Here is a 21,380-nt window from a genome sequence, read left to right as displayed (position 1 = left end):
CTTGTAATGAATAGGTGGGAACTGACAATAAGTTAACCCTACAATTTATTTGATTTCCATGATTCTACAATTGAACTAGGTCAGAGTCACTGAATCGCAACAGGCAGTAAAATGAACTGGAGTAGAAAGCCACTCCCAGGGGACCTCAGTCCCATTCACATTTCCAAGTCAGTTCCTCAGGTTTCATCAGTAATTGATCCCAAGCTTCAAGAAGTCATTTCTAGTTGTAGATCCATCCATTATTGCACAAAAGAATTTACAGCCAGGTGCAGTTTATGCCTGTAATCCCAGAACTTTGGGAGGCTGAGGTGAGAGGATCACTTGAGGTCAGGACTTCAAGAACAGCCTGGCCAAACAGCCTGGCCAACATGGTGAAACCCTGTTTCTACTAAAAATGCCAAAAAAAAAAAAAAAAAAAAAAAAAAGCTGGGTGTGATGGCATGCACCTGTAATACCAGGTACTGGGGAGGTTGAGGTGGGAGAATTGCTTGAACCTGGGAGGCGGAGGTTGCAGTGAGCCGAGATTGTGCCACTGCACTCCAGCCTGAGTGACAGAGTAAGACTGTGTCTCAAAAAAAAAATTACAATTACATAGGCTACTGTTAGATCCTGCAATGGCTTTCATGCTGTTTTGGGGTTTTTTGGGAGGATAATTTTGGAGACAGGTATTAGGGAGATGAATTAGTATGTTCAAATTCTGCTACCATCCCCAATGACAGATACGAATTCAGTGGGAAACTCTAAAACCAACTTACTGTTTGAAGAGGTTCTAGAGATTAGATCCAGTAAAGATTCTAAAACTGTTCTGGGAACCAGATTTATAAGTGGTTAATAATTGTGCAGAAGGAGAAGGCAGGGATGCATTTACATACTCTGCCAGCATCTCCCCATTGTCTACTTGTATGCTATTTTAGATACGTCCTGCTGGAGAGACCAAAATAGAGCAAAATTATAATCAACATAACTATCAGATTTTATTTTTATATCTACAGGTAGAAATATATTATTAGTTTGAGATGAAAATCATTCATAGAGCTTTTAAGGACATAACATTTAGACTGTACCTTTACAGATTATGCCACAGATCTAGAGCAGAACCAAGATTTCTACAGTTCTGGGAGCATCACAGATAAAGCGTATCCACAGCCTGAGTTGCACAGCCCTGGAATGGGATACTATGCTTACTTACCCCTATGTCTACCAAGAGTATATTTTCTGGCTTTTCTTTCTTTGTCATTAAATATAAATAAGAACACTTATGATCCTGCCTAGTTGATCCAATATCATCCAGATTCTCTCCTGGTTAAGAAACTCAGATAAGCAACCACTTAGGGCATCTCAGTCTCTTGGATACCAATCTGGATCCCCCCAACTCTCAAGATATGCTGCTCTTCTACTGATCTACTGATCTGTACTGAGAGGATTTATTTCCCCTAAATACCCTATGACTTCTCAAGTTAAACCATCTTTCCTTGAGTTACTTGACTTATCTTTTTAAAGACTCGTTTGTTCAGATGGAAGGATGAAAAAGAAATAAAATGGAAAGCCATATTCTTACCAAAAAGACAATGTTGGTGTTTTGATACAGTGCTCGTGCCACACAGATTCTCTGCCTCTGTCCCCCACTCAGGTTGATGCCCTAGAGAAGAGACACCCCAAATATCCATTTTTTTATACTAGTAAATGATCTGTTGGTGATATTACCTTAAAATACAAATGTCTTTTAAAAACTCTTAAATTGTTAGTAACTTATTAATTAAATTGTAGTAACACTGGTAAGAAAACATGAAAACTGTCTACTGGTCAACAATTCTCAAATTAATTAAGATAGCTTTAGACTGATATGGTTAATCCTCCTTTCACTCTAATAGAGAGCTCTGCTGTAAAGAAGCATTAATCACCAAAACACTTGCTAGGAAATGCAAACAACTCCAAGATTTTTTCTTATTTCCTGAATTATGTCTGTAGTTTACTTAACATGCATAATAAGTACTAATGGTAATAAAGTACTAATTATACTTTTAAAAAAATACTAGTATTAATTGAGCTCTTAGTATGTGCCAGACTTGTGTAAATGGCTTTACTTTTTAAATTTCTTATTCTTCATAGCAACTGCAAGATGTAGGTATTGTTTTTATTTTACACATGTGGAAACTGAGGCTCACAGAACTTAAGTTCATTCTCATACACACTGTGGTATGCAGCAAAAAAAAAAAAACAAAACTAAACAACAGCCATTAAGAACAAAGGCCACAGAGCCAGACTAATCCTGGTTACACCACTATCTTGGCAACTGTGCAAGTTCCTTAACCTCTCTCGGCCTTGATTTTTGCAGCTTCATATGCAGATAACGATAACACCCATAACACAGATTTCTTGTGAAAGTAGATAATGCATATACTGATTCTGCCCAGGACTTATAATGATTAAAACATTTAAGACATTGTTATTCTAAGCATTTAGGTATAAATATTTTTCAGCTTGTCTAAATACTATGACGTCAATGCAAAACATGGTTACACAAAGAAAAAAGAGCACTTTATTAAGAATAAATAGATTTTAACAAGATTGGGAGAAGTTATCAAAAGTAATCTCAGTTTTCAAACCCATTACAGCAATCTCCATATAAGCAAAATGCATTTGCTCAAAGCCAGGAACTATGTTTTACTTTTCCTTGAGAACTCTTAAGTGACTCGTACCATGGTAAGTATACAGTGATTACTCAATAAATATTAATACGTCAGAAAGAGTGGCATCCAAAGACTCCTGTCCTTGCTTTTCTGGAACTTGTCACTGGGACAACATTCTCCTAAGCTCTCAAATTTCATGATTCTCTATTAATGATTATAGACAACCGGAAGACTTCTCTAGATTTTTTATTCATTATTTAATGAAACTATATATAGCTCACCCTCTCTCCAATTTCAGTTTGATCTCCAAATGGTAATAAGTCAATATCTGGTTGAAGAGAACAGGCATCTGTGACAGCTTTGTACCTTTGGGAGAAATGATTTTGAATTTTTAGATCTCTATTAATACATTGCCCATAAACTAAGTGCCAAGTTCAATACTTCAGAAGCTGAAATAAAACGTTTGCTGAATTACTTATTACATGTCAGTTTCTGCACTACATTTCTAGATACAAAGATAAATAAATACAGTTTCCCACTCTCTTTTTTTTTTTTTTGGAAGATGGAGTCTTACTCTGTTGCCCAAGTTGGAGTGTGCAGTGGCATGATCTTGGCTCACTGCAACCTCTGCCTCCTGGGCTCAAGTGTTTCTCCTGCCTCAGCCTCCTGAGTAGCTGGAATTACAGGTGCACACCACCATGCTCAGTTAATTTTTTTGTATTTTAGTAAAGGCGGGGTTTCACCACATTGCCCATGGTGGTTTCGAACTTCTGAGCTCGGGCAATCAGCCTGCCTCAGACTCCCAAAGTGCTGAGATTATAGGTGCGAGCTACCACGCCCGGCTGGGTTCCTACTCTTAAAAAGCTGGTTCACGGAGCATAAGACTGATACAAAAACATATGATGATAAGTTTACCTTGTTAGGTGTTATAATGGAAGTGAGTACAAAGCATTCCTAGAACACAGAGGAAGAAATGACTCACCATTCTGAGAAGTTTCAGAAGAGATAAAGCTTAAACTGTGTTCAGAAAGTTGAGTGGTAAGTTTTCAGGAAGAAAACGAGTAAGGAAACTTTAAGGAACTTGAGAAAGTAAAAAAGCTCATGGTGAATGTGAGGGACTGAGGGAGGCTCATTATGGCTAATGCAGAGGTTGTGAGTAGGTGTCCTTGTACATTGTCATGCATGCTGAAGTGAGGAGACAAGGAGACAGGACTGACAGTGCTCAAGTTCCTGTAAGGCTGAGACTGGAAATCAGATGAACTGGAAGTACAAGGAAGCGTGGGGATTGAAGGTGCTGGGAGAAATGGCCATGACTTTATTTTCTTAGTCAGTTTGTCTTAAAATAGTTGAGTCATTCTTGATCTTCCCTCTTCTTCTTCCTGTTGATATCTGTCCATTGTTACTCTTCCGTTTTTTTTCTCAACCTCCCTTCTTTTACATTTCTACTGTCATTCCCAAGTGTAGGCAACACTTGGTAATTATTCCAACTAACTCATGAATGTCTCCATATATATGTATATATACACAGATGGGAATCTGTATATATAGAATGCATATCATTATAGCCAATTGGCTTTTAGGGGCCCCCACCCACTATCTGGTCTCAGCCTCCTGAATCTCTTTCTGGTTTGCTTCTGGGTTCTAAAGAATCCTGAAAAATTTAGGTTTTGTCTTTTGTATGGTCTACTTTTCTCCTCTATCCTCCTTCCGCATGCCTCTCCACTTACCTTACTCTCCTTAATTTTCAAGACCCATCTTAGGGTCCTAAGACCCCTCTTGTAAGAGTGGCTCAAGGAAAGGGTCATACCTTCTTATGTAGCAGTGGTACTTAAAAGATGCTTGAAAGATGGCATATTCTGGCTGCTCCAAGTTACTAGACCCCTGAGATCCTACATTCTTTTTCTTTTCACAGTTAAACTTCCTTTGTGAAATTCACTTGAATTTTTCCTTCCTTATCTTTTCACCAACTTAAGAAACACCCCCCCCACTCTCACCCTCCCCAACCCACACATACACACTTCAATTGCTGTTTAGTCTTGGTGCACAAATTGTTCTCAATAAGGGTACAAAACGAGGCCAGCAGGCAAGAAAGTACCAGATGTAAAGTTTCCATTGTTCATTCCCAAACACATCAGAAAGAGGTCTAAACTTTATGTGTTCGAAATTACCTCTGTTTGTTAAAAGGACTTCCAAAAGTAATATTTTCTTCTACTGTAGCATTTAATAGCCAAGGCTTTTGAGCTGCATATGCCACAGAATACCTGTTCCTACTGAAAAATGAAAAAGAAAAACAAAATACCAGGATTATGCAAGAGTACTGTGCTGTGTATGATTTTCCTATAAATAGAGAAAATAAAATTGGTAAAGTATCTCAAACACAGAAATGGAAAACTTCTAAAAGAGAAAAATTAAAAGACTACCAACCTTACTAAGAAATGATTAAATATGCCACCTAAATTAAAAGGATAAGCATTGAATCAAAATGTCACATGTATAAAATTTGGTTTTGCACACTGAAGAGGTGTTTTAAGGTCTAAACAACTAATTAAAACTTTCTTTTCTAAAATGACTATAATTTAAAAAATAATTAAAAGATTAATAACAATTTACTGTCTCCAATAGCCACATATATTTTTCTTTATGCTAATAGCACTTTACTAACCATACATTCTACATGCAAACCTTAAAAGACGATGTTAATTGATATTATAATTATTGTATGGGTTTGTGGCTTAAGCACATTAACATATTTCATGGTAATAGATAATACGTAAATATTTCAAAGTATTATCTTAAGGAGTCCCTGAAACTTTCAATATTGAAATTATGTATTTAAAAACTGCATATTTCAAAATATATTGAAATAGCTTATATTTAAAAAAATAACTCCCTCCCTTATTTTGACTTGCAAATTCTACCTGACGTCTATACATCAGACTCTTATTTCCAATAGTTTCCAATAGTGAGCTGAAGAGGATAATGGGATAGGAGTGGGGTAGAGGGCAGATCAGTTTAAAAGTCAGATTTCCACAGTTAGTTCATGATCTGTAAGTACTAATGAAGGCAATATGGTTAAAAGAGAGCACGGTTAAAAAAGAGAGTAGTTAGAAATGTTCAATGATCTTTCTAAAACATTACATCTTAGGAGCATAGGAGACATGATAATATATAGTACGCTAGTAGTCTATGAGATAATCGTATGTACAGTAAAACAATGGTTCCCAACCTCTGACATATCTGCTTTCCCTCCTCACCTAACTCGGGTCTTTAACGTTTTTGCTTTTGTTTTTTTTTTTTAAGTAGATAAAGCACTTGGCTCTTCATCTCTACCTTACAAGTGGACCCCGTCGCTGTTCAACTCAACTCAATATATGTATTAGTTCTTACATTTGTATATTATGAAATCCCAAGACCAGTTTACTGAAAACAGTTTGAGTTTCAGCCAAAGCTGGGACACGTGTGACTCAGTCAGAGGAAAACAGTTGACACAAGGAGCCACTTTGTTTGGTAAATTAATTCTTTTAGCAGTCTGCCAAGGTTGCGAACCACTGCTGTTGGAAATATGCTAGTACACTTTAAAAAATAACTATACATCATCAGAATAAACAAAATGAGATTAAAGAGATTAAAGTCTGAGGAAGGAAGTTATTAAACTCAGGTTAAAATAGAAATAATACCTTCTGGTTGCTTCAAAAGAAGGCTCAGATTCATTTACACTGCAAGTATGGCAAACAATGTTCATTAATTATTAAGTAGAAATATAGAACCAATATGCTTACAAAACAGGTAAGAGATACAATAAACCCTGGACATATTAAAGAGCTACATTTCCCAAATGGTTTTTGATATTAATTTCAAAGACAAACCACATAAATGGTATTCTTCTTTATGTCTTCATCAGCTAGGAAATAATTACTTAGTAAGCTTCTAAAACATAGATAGCACTCTTCTCGTTCATAAAAAATTTTGGTTCATAACAATGATTTGGGTTCTAGTGCCAATCCTGCTCCAAAAAGCTGTATAATTGGGGAATCCCTCTAGAATAGTTTCCCAGTTTCATAAAGATTCTGTATTTCCAAGGCCTTCCAACCTTTAAAATTTGATTTTAATAAATTTAAATTCCAAATTAGCTACCCTAAAGCCTGAGCAGAAATACTTTTTGGGCGCTAAACATGAAAGATACACAAAACACACAGGCCCCTCAGTAGCTTGTAAGAATAACAGACTTGCACAAGAAACCAAACTACATCTAAGTATAATTAATTATTGATATGATTTATGTAAAAAGTGGGCTTTGACTAGTCACAAGTTGTTATTCCTGTATTATGAGGAAAGACACCTGAAGACCTATTTCTTTTATTGTTCTAATTTTTAATAATTTAGGGTCAGTTGAATTCTGACACTCGGAAAGACCTAAATTCAATAACCTAATTCATAATTAATGCCTACGAAAACTCCAAAAATTGATTCGATTTGACTTTGCAAAATGTTGTATGTTTTTATGGGAAAATTTACCTAATTATGCTACCTAATGATATTGGTTTAGAGTTAGTAAGGATCATTTTCACTACTGCACATTGCTAATGACGTCTTGGGATGGCTGATAGAGGCAAAAAAAGCAATATCAGACTAAAAATTTCCTCTCAATAATAATTATTCCCTGATTTACTGATAAAAAAGAAGGAAATGCTCATTTTTCTGAATAATATTTTCCACACAAAATTCTTTAGATACCAAGATATTTAGACTTTATTTCCTGTGCTCTAAATCCAATAGGTGACCTAAATAGTTTTAACTAATTTGAGGAAGAGAAAGAAGAGGGGAGGAAGAGTCCGTGTGTGGCAGAAATGAATGTGTTAATCTGTATTCTGGCCATTCAAGTGGAAATGCCCATTAGACATGTGTAAATAAATACCTGTTGGACACTTGGGAATGTCAGCCCAAGGAGGAGGTATGAATTTAGAATTCATCAATCTATTCAATAAGGATCAATTAAATTCCGACTCTATTCAATATCAGCTCAAAAATATGCATTGATTACTACTTAGTGCCACACATGCTAGAGATACAGAGAACAAGAAAGGTCCATTCCTTCTTTCATGCCACTTTCACTTTTGTGGGAGAGAACAAGGGAATAAGGGCTAAGAGAGATGGGGTAAAAGATGGTATTAGGGCACTAATACCAAAAACCAAAACCAAGAACCAAAAACAAAGACGCAAAGAACCAGACAACCAAGCACCTTTAGCAAATCAGAGTAAACAATAGAGTTTATGCCAAAGGCAAAATTAAGAGTGTGTCAGCTGAAAAAAAAGCCAAGAGTACTTCAGACCTCAGAAAATATGTATTAGAAAGCCATGAGGTATCCTGGTTACACAAAGAAGTAGTGTAAATTCAGTGTGGCTCAAATGGAGCTGTAACTGGCAGTGAATTTTAAAAAGTAAGTCCAATCAGATAATGAAGGGGCTCATAAACCATTTTATAGGGCTTGAACTTTTCCTAAAAGTAAAAGAAAACCACTGAAAAGGTTTTAACAAGAGAGAGATATAGGTTCAGTTTAGAAATATCATTCTGATCACAGAATGCAACAAATGAACTAGAGGGAACAAGACTGGAGATCACTAACGAAATCCTTTGCCAACCTCACAGATTTGACTCAGTCAAGTCACCTATATTTGTTTTTATAAAACCCTGTTGTTCTTTCTGGTATTTATAACACATTAATCAAATAACTGTAAAATTATTTTCTTACTTCCTTTTGGTTTCCCTGGCTAAACAGTAAGCTTCATGAAAATAGGGTCCTGGCTTCTCTTGTTCACTTATTTCTCCCCCAACAACTAATACAATGGTTTGCATATAACTGGTATGCAACCAATATTTTTTAACAAATTAATAAATGCAAGTGTCACAGAAACCAAGAGAAAAGTTGATTTCAAGAAGTCATCATTGGGTGAAGAGTTTCAATATCTGTGGAGAAGTAGGACTGAGGACAAATGATTGGGGATTTAGCACTTAGGCAGTCATTGGTGAGAACCTTTCATCCAGGTTGCGATGCACAGAGTAAAGGAGCAAAACAGAGGTTAAGTGTGGGTGGACCACATTGTTAAAAAGAGGAATATTTCAGTCGATTGAGACATAAGCAAGACCATTTTTAAAAAAATGGGTGAGGCAGGCATAATGGAGTGTGAACAGTAATAAACAAAGACATAAGAAAAAAGAGTTAATTAATCCAGTAAGATCCTGAAAAATGTAAAACAGCACATAGGGGATCTTAACTTCTAAAAACCTCTCCTTGAAGGATTTAGGTATATTCACCTTTAAGAGTTAGATATACCACACATTTCTTATTGTCATAGAAAGAAAAAATATAGATCCATTTGTAAGTAATCGTCTTCCAAGAGCAAATTAACCTATTCTTTCACTAACATTTTAATGAATAATGTTATGATCCTTAACTTCCAAAGTTTACCTATTCCAGCCCTCTCACGTATCAGTATGTTTAATCAAATTCAATTGTGGAGGGTTATATTTTTTTCTCTTCCAAAATAAAAATGTAGATTTAGCTCTGTCTAGACTCATTCTCCACTGTTCAATGTGGTACTCAACAGCACTCAAGACAAGAGACTGCAAAGAAGTCAGATATAAAGTCCCCTTCTAGAAAATAGAATTTCACTTCTGAAAACCTCTGTATGTAGAATTTGTGTATATTTTCCTTCAGAGCAAAAGTTAAAGTTGATACAGTGTATTAGCAATTTTCAAGTATTATAGTTAATAATTTTATGGAATGGGAGAGTTGAGTTTTGCAAGTTTAAATGAGGAATGACATTTGGAAGAAGGGAAACTAGATTTGGCACAAACATGATATATTACATCTGATCCAGGAAAGCCGACATAATATATTATTCCTTCATGCCAGGCAAAGTCACATGAAAAGGGATAACTCCTCCATTTGTCTCAAAATAATTGAAGCACTGTTACATAGCTGATTACACCAAGACGGTGGAAGTCAGAATATCAGGACAGAAGGCGCCTGAAGAATAGCATGGTTGATGGCACGGGTCAGAGGGAAAAATGAACAAAGGAAAACAAAGATAAATGACAGCTCTTTCTTACATAATTACCACCACAATTAAAAAGCATTCTGGACTCTCTCACTGAAGCCATCCATCAGGTAAGGCATTTTTTAGTTCTAGCTCCTATGATATCAGTAGAAGTTGTTGCTTATCATGACAACCAGGAAAGGACTTCAGTCAGGCACATTTGTTTTTCAACAGATATGAAGCACACCTGCATGCAGGACAGATGTGCACATCGGCATTCTGACAATTTTGGAGAATGTTTTTGTTCCTCTTTCCTCTCTCTAATCTTTTCTCTTCTGGGTCTACCACATGCCAGACTAGGTCAAAGGAAGCATTTCCCAAGGAAACAACTATCAGCGTCTTTGTGTACCCCATTCTAACCACATAGGTGTGTGTTGGATGAGCAGCAATGCCTTTTCTCCAGCCCAAAGTAAATACTTCCTGCTGCAATAGGTCAGAGTACATTACTGAAATTTGTTCATGCCTATCTATGAAGACACATTTAAAAATAAAATTTATGCAATCAGAGACACATGTCATGGTGAAGGAATGATGGCAAGATATTTGGTATCTTACCATATCATTTAGTTTGTTTTGCTTTAAGCTTTAAAAAATATGATACAATTCACTCTGTTGAAGAAAGGACTTCTAAGCATTTACACAGCAGCTTATAAATATCAAAATTTCTAAATTAGCTTTGCCTTAATTAATAGTTATATGCCTTTTTTTATGGGACTGGACATACAGCTTTTGTTTATGGAATGAAAAGAGCAATTGCAAATAACTCTTTTAAAAAGTTATTTTTAAATAACTCTTTTGAACTCCCCTGAAGATTCCTGATCCTAAAATATGTTTTATCATATATTAAGAATACCAGGAAAGAAAATTAAGTAATTCTTTTAATTAAATAAAAATAGAATTTGCATTAACTTATTCAATGTATTAGAGGATTACTTTTTCATTTGTTTGTGTGTTGAACTAACTTAAACATTTTTGAATAAAACTTTAGTTTACGGGAATTTTATAAATACTCAGAATTATCTTAATTTCCTTTTTACACTTTCATCCTACTGGCTGTTACTCCAAGGTCTATGCTGAATCTATTCACTTTGGTCCATTTCACAGCTACCGTGGTACATCAAGCTACCTTCCTCTCTCATCTGAATTAGTGAAATGAACTCTTAAATGGTTTCCCTCACTTCCCCTCTTGCCTCTGTAATTCATTCTCTACACAAAAAATCAGAATCATCTTTTCAAATTGTACATCACATCTTTTCAAAATGTAAATCACTCTTCTACTTAAACTTCTGTAATATTTTCCCACTGAACTTAGAACAAAATCTTAGCTCCATATCATACCCAGAATGCTTGCCTCCCTTTCTAGGAAGCCTCAGGTTTCACCTGCCTCAGTCAGTATTTATAAGCCATTCTAGACCCTTTTGGATCCTCAAACCACCTCACAGGTATAGTACCTTTTGCTATATTGCCTTGTTTTATCATCTTCATGGCATTTATCAAAGTCTAATATTATATTTTTTTTGTTGATTACTTATATACAGTCCATGTTCTAGACTGTAACTGCATGAGAAAGAGATTTGTCTTGTCTTGTTCACTTCTATATCTTTGATACCTAAATCAGTGTTTGGCATGAAGGAGGTACTCAGTAAATGTTGAATGAAAATAAAAAGGACTAAGGAACAAAATAGCTATATTCCATACTAAACATAGAAGATGGTCCAACTGATGTACAATTTATGCATTTCTCCAGATGGAGTTAATTTCATTCCTGGATCAAACCAGATGTTGAAGATCTGCATACTTAGACCATGTTGATTTTATACTACCCATACCACATCCACCTCCTGCATGCCCTCTAAACCTTTAAATATTTACTATATAATCTATAATCCAGTATTATATTCTGAATTTTATTTGTAATAATTGGCACATGGAATTTGCTTTTGAATAAATTTTAGGAATACAAAGGACATTAAGAATTAAATAACCTTTTATTGACTTTTTATGAGGTATTTGGAAGATATTTCTTTAGTTTCTTTTTCTTTCTTTTTTTTTGTTTTTAAAAGAAATGGTCTTTCTCTGTTACCTAGGTTGGAGTGCAGTGGCACATTCACAGGTCACTACAGACTCAAACTCCTGGGGTCAAGAGATCGTCCTGCCTCAATCTCCCAAGTAACTAGGACTACAGGTATGCATCACAATGCCCTGCTGATTTTTAAAACTTTTTGTACAAATAGGGTCTCACTATGTTGCCCAGGTTGGTCTTGAACTTCTGACTTCAAGTGATACACCTGGCTCAGCTTCCCAAAGTGCTGGGATTACCGATATAAACCACGGCTGGGCAGATTTCTTTCATAGTTCTCTCCAACAAAAGAAAATCAACCTGTACTGAGTAAATGTATTTCTATTTGTTCCTCATGTTTCCTTCTTGGCTTAGCTTCCATGAGGTACAGAGAGAAATTTGTGGCCCATATTTCATAATTATATAGGACTTCAGTACATGCATTTATGTCTGTTACAACCTCAGATGATTATTTAAACAATATTTTAAAAATTTCTTTACCTTTATCTTTCCAACTCTACTATACTATGTTATTTTAAATAAAACAATACAAAACTTTATGAAATAAGATACAATATAACTGGTATACATGCTTAGGAAAGCAATAAAATAAATAACTAGGCTATAAATAATATTTCCTGGATTCTCCCATCATTTCTTTATTTATTAACACAATGATAATTATTAATGATAATATTGGGGGTCAATTTAGCCAAAGTGGAGCTAAGGCCTGGAAACTTAAATGACACTTGGAACAGGCCATATTAGGACAGTTTCCTGGTAGTATGAGAATAAAATCTCAAGCCTCTTCTGTCACTGTCATTCCTTCTCTCTGTTTTAATGATGATAAATCAGGATAAAAACAAAAACCAAATAACTTAATTATGGTTGTACAAGCCACACAATATAATTAAATCCAGCGGGATCTGCTTCTTCATCCAAGATGGAAGTGATAGTGGCTAGGGGAACACCATCTAGTGCCTGAGGATAGTGACAGGGGAAACCTTGTCTAGTGCCATGAAGCAAACTGAGGTAGCAATGATTTACTGAGCTCTCTCCTAAATATGCACTGAACAGTTGCAAGGCTACTATTTGCTAGATTTGCTCAACAGGGATAAAATGTACATTAACAATTCTCAGTCTTCTTCTCTTGCCAATGACATTGAAAACAGATTTACACTTCTACTGGTTTCAGTCTGAATTTCACAACCAATAATTTTTTTTCAATTGGAGTTTAAAATAGAATCTACTCTTAAAAGAGCCATAGTCTGCTCATTCTTGAGAGATGTCTATGTATGTTAACAGCCACCTCAGCCACAGAATTCATGATAGTAGGTGCAAAATGATATGAAAGAATTTCTGTAGGTTTCCCAATTGATATTTGAGACGAGAGAATCCCTTGGTATGGGGGCTGACATGTGCACTGTAGGATGTTTAGCAGCATCCCTGGCCTCTATCCACCAGACCAGTAGCAACCCAGTGCTTCCATGTGAAATCAGAAATGTCTTCAGACATTGCCAAATCTCCCCAGGGACAAAAGTCACAGCTGTTTGAGAACCACTAGTCTATAGCCTAATTTCTTAGATTAGTTATAGGCAATTTCTTCTCAAAACTACTTATGAGGAGTCTACTAAGTAGGCCAAACTAAATAAATCTCATTTGCTCTTTTTTAACCAATTGCGTAACATATTTATGCATCAATTTTAATACCACAATGTGCTCTGACCACCATTCAAATATCTAGAAGGAAAATCATGCCGGAAGCAATCACTCAAATTTCTGGAAGATGCCCTTTCTTTTCTGTGTCTTTAGAACTGCACAACACACTAATCAACCCTATTCATATCTCCAATTAGGTAATTCTAGTATCTAGTTTAAGGAAACATAACGATAAATAGTTGATTTTTACTTTCTTATACAGATTTTGGAAAAGATAATTTGACATTTCTTCTCTGAACATTGAACCTTTAAGTCACTGCTATTTAAGCCTTATAAATAATGCAAGATTTCCGTAACTTATTTTGTTATAGAATGAGCTTTTAAATTATTTAAATGTTATTCATTTAACTTTAAAAATCTATCTTTACAATTCCAACCTTACTTTTGTCTCAGTAATATACTAGTTTATGCTATTATAAACAGCTTTTGTAATAAATGTTTTTAACATTTTACTTAAAACATTTAAGGTTACCACTAATTTTTTTTTATAGCTGTGCTTACTTCTGAGGGGTGTTCAGAGTCAGAACATGTAAATGTATTTCTCTAAGTTCTTTCCTTGGAAGATTGTCAGATGTATGACACAGCAACAGAAGCCAACCAAAAATATACATACTTGCTCCAGTGAACTTTTCCTTCCAGTGTCTGCATCTCACCAAGGATGGCAAGGAGAAGAGAGGACTTTCCACATCCGACTTGACCCACAATCATAGTTAACTGACCTGGAAAAGCAAAACAACAGATAACTACAGAATGAGATGGAATTGTTAGTGAAATAAAATCAAAACACATTTAGAAAAGCTAATGTTTTGTAATCACTGGCCCAGTTTTGATTTCTAGCGATGAGGTATTCTAAACAGCTCCTTTCTGTGATGTCTTTTTGAAAAAAGAAAAAAATATATATATATAATGATTTATTATTTTTAAAACTATGAGAATAGCTGATATCAGTAAAGAGAGCAATGAAATAATTGCCCAGATCATCTAGATTAGTTTTAACTTTATTATTCAATTCATTCAGAATAAAAAGGGCAGTTTTGACTAAAATAAATAATCAGGATAAAAATGATTTGGGCTAAGTTACTAAGACACTCTCTTCAATTTCTCTCTTTGTTTTGTATTTATAATAGAAAAATCTTCACCTAATGAACATCAGGCCAGGTCAAGAAATATTTCTATTCAATTATAGAGACATTTTAAGGAAAAATTATTGGGTTTATTCTTAAATATTTTATTCTTTTTGATGCTACTGTGGATAGTATTGTTTTCTTAGTTGAAGACAGTTAGTTGTTAGCATACAAGTACTTGTAAATAAAATTAACCAAGGAGGTGAAAAATATATACACTGAAAACTATGACATTGATGAAATTAACACAAACAAAAAAATGAAAAGACATCTGGGCTTCGGGACTGGAAAATTAATATTGTTAAAATGTCCATACTACCCAAAGCAATCTACAGGTTCAGTGTAATTCTTATACATATCCAAATAGAAAAACTAATTCCAAAATTCATATGAAAACAGTAGACCCCCAAATAGCCAAAGCTATCTTAAGAAAGCAGAACAAAGCTGGAGGTATCATACTTTTTGCTTGTAAAATATATTACAAACCTACAGTAATCAAAACAATGTGGTACTTGCATAAAGACAGATGCATAAATCAATGGAAGAGAAGAGAGAGACCATAAATAAACCGATACATATACAGTCAACTGATCATCAACAAGGGCATTTGAAAAACTGAGTATCTACATGCAGAAGAGTAAAATTGGAGCCCATACTACACCATACACAAAAATCAACTCAAAATGGATTAAAAACTGAAATATCAGAGCTGAAACTACAAAAATCCTTAAAGAAAAAAATAGAGGAAAATCTTCTTAGCATTGAACTTGGCAGTGATTTCTTGGATTTCACACCAAAGCACAGGCAACAAAACCAAAAATAGATAAGTAGAACTACATTTAACTAAAGAGCTTCTGCAAAGCAAAGGAAATAACAGAATGAAAAAGAGACCTATGGAATGAGAGAAAATATTTGCAAACTATCTATCTGATAAGAGGTTAATATCCAAAATATAAAATAGCAAACACAAAAACAAAACTAAACCAGAAAGAAAACAAATAATCCAATCAAAAATGGGCAAAGAACCTGAATAGAGATATTTCTCCAAATAAGACATACAAATGGCTACCAGGTATATATAAAATGGCATTCAACAACACTAATCATCAGGGAAATACAAATCAAAACCATAATGAGATATCACCTCACGCCTGTTAGAATGGCTGAAAAAAAAGTGAAAGATAAGAAGTGTTAGTGAGCATGTGGAGAAACTGGAACCCTTACACACTGTTGCTGGTAATGTAGAAGTGTGCAGCCAACCATGAAAAACAGAATGGAAGTTCCTAGAAAAACTAAAAATAGAATTGCCATATGATCCAACGATCCTACTTCTGGGTATTTTTGCAAGAGAATCAGAATTAAGGTCTCAAAGAGATATCTGCTCCCCCATTTTCATTATAGCATCCTTCACAATAGCCAAGATATTGAAACAACCCAAATGTCCATTGACATAAAAATGAATAAAGAAAATGTGGTATATACATGCAATGGGATATTATTCAGTCTTATAAAAAGAAGGAAATCCTGCCATTCATAACAACATGGATGAACCTAGAGGACAGTAAGCTAAATGAAATAAGCCAGTCACAGAAGAACAAATGCTGTATGATTCCACTTATATGAGGTATCTAAAATTTTGACTCTTTTAGGTATTTTAAAACTAATTTAGTCAAAATTTTAGACACTTCTTTTCACAGAAGCAGAAAATAGAATGGTGGGTTCCAGGGGATGGGGAAAGGGAAAATGGGAAATTGTTGTTCAATAGGTATTATTGCATTTCCGTTATGTGAGATGAATAAGTTCTAGAAATCTGCTGGTCAATGTAGTACCTCGTACCTACAATTAACAATATAGTACTCTGTACTTTAAAATGTGTTAAGAGGGTAAGTTTCATGTTAAGTGTTCTTCCCACAAAAAATAAAATGAAAACAGAAGAACAGAAGGAAATTTTTGGTAGCAATTGCATATTGAATACCTTTATTGTGGTGATGGTTTTCACAGGTATATACATAGCCAAAACTCATCAAAATGTAAGCATCAAATATGTAGAATTTTTGTGAATCAATTACACTTCAATAAAACTTTTTAAAAATATTAAATCCATAAAATTATTGGATATTTAAGTTGTAAGTATCTTGAAAACTTCATCAGTATTTTTCATGGATAGAAAATAAGTTTCTCATATACTCATTCTTTGAAGTATTTCTCAAATAAAAAGTGAAATCAACCACCCCATTGTTTAAATTGCCCAAATCAGCAAATGAACAGTAAATAATTGTCCGAAGGTATAGACTCCATAATGAAAGGTAGGTCTTATCATTTCCAGCCATTGCCACAGTGACACAGTGGCTCACAAGCAAAATGGTGCAAGTAGGTAACCATAAATAATATTTATGTCTTTAAAAAGTCTTTCTCATTTTTTTAGACTCAATTATCTTGGAAAACCATGATCATGGTCATGAACAATTACAAAAATGCGTAACAAATGACTCTTACCTGTTGGAATTCGAATGTCTATATTGGATAATGTAGCTAAACCACTGCCCCATGAAAAGTACCCATTTGTGACCTACAAAATAAAAATATAGAAATTAAATTATATATGTGGTATCAATGAATAATTCTAATTAAAATAAAATTTTTAAGTGCTAAAAGACAATACAAGGTAGAACACACAATGGTGAAATTCTGATTTAGAGTTATTTAGTGATAGTAATGAAAAATTAAAAAGAATGAAAGTGAAAGGAGGGTCTTTCAATTTGTGATATGAAGATTGCTAAAAATTTTCTTTTAAAATTTGGGACTACTGGATCGTTTACATATGGACATTCTTAAACGACAATTATCCCAAACATTTTCTAACAAAATCCCCAAATTAATTATTTTCTCACTGCCAGACAATTCCCCAAATCCTACTGATTAAAATAAAGAAGAGAAATAACCACAAATTATTTCAGCAAAATGACTGCATTAACTGAGGAGGAAAATTCTATAATTAATGAATTTCCTGAACTGTGTAGGCTATTCACTGAAGTTAAAAAAAAAAAGAATAAAGAATAAAAGAAGTGAGACAACATTGCTTCTGGTATAAATGCCAACAGTCAGCAGAGATCACAATACCCTCTATTCATCCCATGAAATCTATTTGTTTTAATAAGCTTCATGTTGACTTAATAGTTTTACCAGTTATAAAAATAGAAAACAAAACAATAACAGAACCAAAATTAGAAGGATGGAGTAGATACAGATGAGGGGAGGAAGGGTTCCTAAAAATCAGGAGACATTAAAGATACACTTCACTCAGATACTAATATTTTATTTCAAAACCACAAATGAAATTCCTAAGCACAGTATTGTTTTGGAATTTTGCAGAATGGATTTGTGGTATCTCAATTGTAACTACGTATAACATGAAAACTTCATAAAATACACAACTTCAAGAGTGAAAACTCTGCTTGAAAAGGTTAGGTTATGTTTTTCCATGCAGGTTTTCTCTAGCTTGTAGTACATATGGCACAATATTTAGTAATATTGGCCACGTAGCTATGCATGAAATTAGTCATAGAAGGAGGGTCTCATGAAAGGGCTGGATCAGAAACACTGATTGCTTTATAAATATGGCTGATCATCCTCATTCTGTGTGAGGCACTATGTTAGGTTGGTGTGGGTTACAAAGAAGGCATAAGATATCTTCCCTGCTCTCTTGAAGTTTGCAGTCTGTTGAGTAAGTAAACCATGGAAAGAAGTGAGTACAAGACAAGACAGTATGGGCCAAGTACCAAATAAAAGGGACAGACAGACACTAAGTACAATAGCAGCTCATAAAGAAAATCATTTACTTCTGGGATGAATCAAAAAACTTTTTTTTAAAAAGAGGCCTTTTAGCTAGTTTGGTAAAATATACTGAATGTCAATGAAAGCACTTGTAGGTAAAGAACTATACTGAGAATAGGCCGAAGATCAAAAAAACTAGAAAATACTTCAGGGGAAATGATGAATAGAGCTAGCTGGGGCAGAGCTGGCTGGGGCTGTCATTATAGTTAAGTGACAAATAGCACTTAAAGAAATTATACAGCCTGAAAGGCTGAAGATTTTTTTTTTCTCTCCGAGAGTAGGTGAGGAGGCTAAAAGAGGCACAAAAATAGATGCTGTGGACAAGAGCCAGTGAAACTGAGGGAGGCCCTGCACGACACTTGATGTTCTCAGTGAACTGGGAGCTAAGGTGATCTGGGGAAAGAGGAGGTGAAAGGAGAGAGGAGGTGGGAATAGAGTGGTGACAGCTGCATAGCCACTGTAGGTTTGGAAAATGCTGCTGCTAAGAGGCATGTAAAAGGATGGCAGAGAGCTACTGGGGGGAGGGGTGTCAGCCGAGGCTGGAGATAATAAATCAGTAGCCATGCTGGCCTGCACCACTGTATCACCTTCTCCATAGCACTCAGCAGTCTGGTTTAGATGTGTAGAAGGCATGAGGTTGGATTGCTGCAGAAAGGTCCTCAAGGACTGCGAGAAAAAAGAAGGGGCTCAAGATATTGAAGGTTTCAATGGTGTTAAAAAACAATGACCATGAAAGTAAAAGCCTGAGAAAACTTGGGGACCAAGATTTTGCTGTCAGTGACTGACAAGTCTAATAGAGTAAGATAGAGGGATGCAGTTCCAGGTAGTGACCAAGTGTAACTACAGGTGAGGTTGTGCAAATGGAGTGATGGTAGATTAGGGGATTTTCGGGTTGCGATACTAGATAGACTGCCCTTGGAAGTTTAAATCCTATCCATGTGTGGCACATACAAAGATAAAAAGGTGGACTAGGAAACATACATCTACATTGAAGGTGGAAGAGTGATTACGAGGTCTTCTGATAATAGATGTAAGAATAGGTAGAAAATGCCATAATGTGACAGAGGAAGGCTATGGTCTGAAAGTAGCAGGGACGAAATAGAAGAATGCAATGTTACCTTCCGATTTGGTGCTATATGGAAGTAAAAAGGAACAACATCCACCCAAGAAAGAAGAGGAGGAAGGCTAAAGTTAATTTCTCCTGCTGCCATTTACACTTTCATTCCCTCCTGCCTTTTACAAAATGCATTAAATTGCCCACCGGCAGGGTTAAAATTCTGACTTCCCCAACTAGATGTTTGCACTCGGAAAATCAGGTAATATATAAATCAGTCTTTGCAAAGGTTCATGTAAGGATAGGTACAATGATGATCATCATAGCAGGGTTTGTGATGGAAGATGGAGGCAAGCTCAGTGTCCATCACTAGGGGATAAGTAAAATGCAGTGATGCATTCTACAGGATACAGTGGTGCCCTTAGAAGGAGCAAATCATCATGAAAACATTTAAGTAAATTGAGAGCACACAGATGCTCTCTAACAACACAGATGTTGTCTAACAACAATGCATACTTTACAAGGATATAAGCATGCCTAAGCACATCAAGCACATTAGAGCTGGTTCTATAATGATGGGGGTAGGGGTAGGTATATTGGGGATAAGGTGACTTTGATAGGAAGGAATATCAGGGCTACAGAAATAATGAATTGGAATTTAAAAGCAGGAGCCATATAGACACAAAAAGTCACCTAGTATATGATTCCGTTTACATGAAATATCCAGAATAGGCAAATCCATAGAAACAGAATGCAGATTGATTGCTGCAGGTTGGGGCAAGAAAAGTGGGAAATGGGGAACAATTGCTTAATGAATTTGAGATTTCCTCTTGGGGTGATGAAATAGTTTTGGAACTAGGTAAAGGTGGTGGTTGCATAACATTGTGAATGTACTAAACATCACTGGATTGTTCACTTTGCAATGGTTGTCTGCTATGTGAATTTCACCTCAATGAAAAGCAGTTTTTAAAAATTTAAAGACAGAGGACACACAGACCACTGTCCATTTCCTCCTGCTGAAAATAAGTAACAATGCTGAACAAAATTTGGTTTGTAAAACATCTCACTAAAGAAAGCAGTTAGGAAATGTCAAGTCAAAATAAAAGAAAAAATACAAATTCAAAGATGTGAGCCCCAGAGCACCTAAGCCTCTTTCCCACAAGGGGTCAAGTATAGCTAAGAAGGTTAAAAAAAAAAAAAACGTATAAAGGCTTGTTCTAAACAGCGTCAATATTTATTAGAAAACTACAGTAATCATTACAGTGGAATACTGAACAGACAAATCTGAGAAAAATAAAGACTATCAATTGATCCACACATATATAGATCCTTAATGTGTAACTGACATCACACTGAAGATCAGTAGGGATAGTGATCAACATATGGGGTCAGGCTACTGAATATCACACTTGAAAACATTAAATCAGACCTTACTGATTTACTATTAAATTTAAGAAAATGGCTACTAATAAATGCACTACTGCTACATTTACTATTTACTAATAAATTATTCACCACTGACTTACCTACTAACTCACATCCCTACTTTATACTAAACACAAAAATTGATTTTACATGTATTAAAGAAATAAAGGTAAAAAATATAGTTTCGAAGCTTTTAGAAGCTAATATACAATGTCTTCATGACCTCTGGGTAAGAAAGTTTTCTTAAGGCCAAAAAACGAAAGCATTAACCATAACTGGGGTAAGGGGAGTTGGAAATGGGGAACAATTGTTTAATGGGTTTGAGATTTCCTCTTGGGGGTCATGAAATAGTTTTGGAACTAGGTAAAGGTAGTGGTTGTTATATACTAAATTATATACTAAGTTGTTATATACTAACTAAAAGTCATATACTAGAC

The 21,380-nt window shown here is 35.1% G+C and overlaps 1 protein-coding gene across 18 annotated transcripts in view; it reads right to left on the bottom strand.

Annotated features, from left to right (window-relative positions):
- ABCC9 (ATP binding cassette subfamily C member 9) overlaps window positions 1-21,380 on the bottom strand; it is a 249,344-nt gene that overhangs the window by 61,496 nt on the left and 166,468 nt on the right. For 9 of the 18 annotated variants that reach the window (XM_078336069.1, XM_078336071.1, XM_078336068.1 and 6 more), the window contains 6 exons: window positions 17,127-17,199; window positions 14,120-14,225; window positions 6,308-6,346; window positions 4,799-4,900; window positions 2,912-2,996; window positions 1,559-1,639 (listed from right to left, as the gene is read on the bottom strand). In XM_078336069.1, the coding sequence (XP_078192195.1) occupies window positions 1,559-1,639; window positions 2,912-2,996; window positions 4,799-4,900; window positions 6,308-6,346; window positions 14,120-14,225; window positions 17,127-17,199 (486 nt within the window). The remainder of the gene's footprint in view (window positions 1-1,558; window positions 1,640-2,911; window positions 2,997-4,798; window positions 4,901-6,307; window positions 6,347-14,119; window positions 14,226-17,126; window positions 17,200-21,380) is intronic. The other 9 variants (XM_078336077.1, XM_078336076.1, XM_078336079.1 and 6 more) reach the window with 1 other exon arrangement.

The sequence above is a fragment of the Callithrix jacchus genome, chromosome 9 (assembly GCF_049354715.1).
Source record: "Callithrix jacchus isolate 240 chromosome 9, calJac240_pri, whole genome shotgun sequence".
Taxonomy (NCBI): domain Eukaryota; kingdom Metazoa; phylum Chordata; class Mammalia; order Primates; family Cebidae; genus Callithrix; species Callithrix jacchus.
This window is presented reverse-complemented; position numbering and strand designations above follow the sequence as displayed.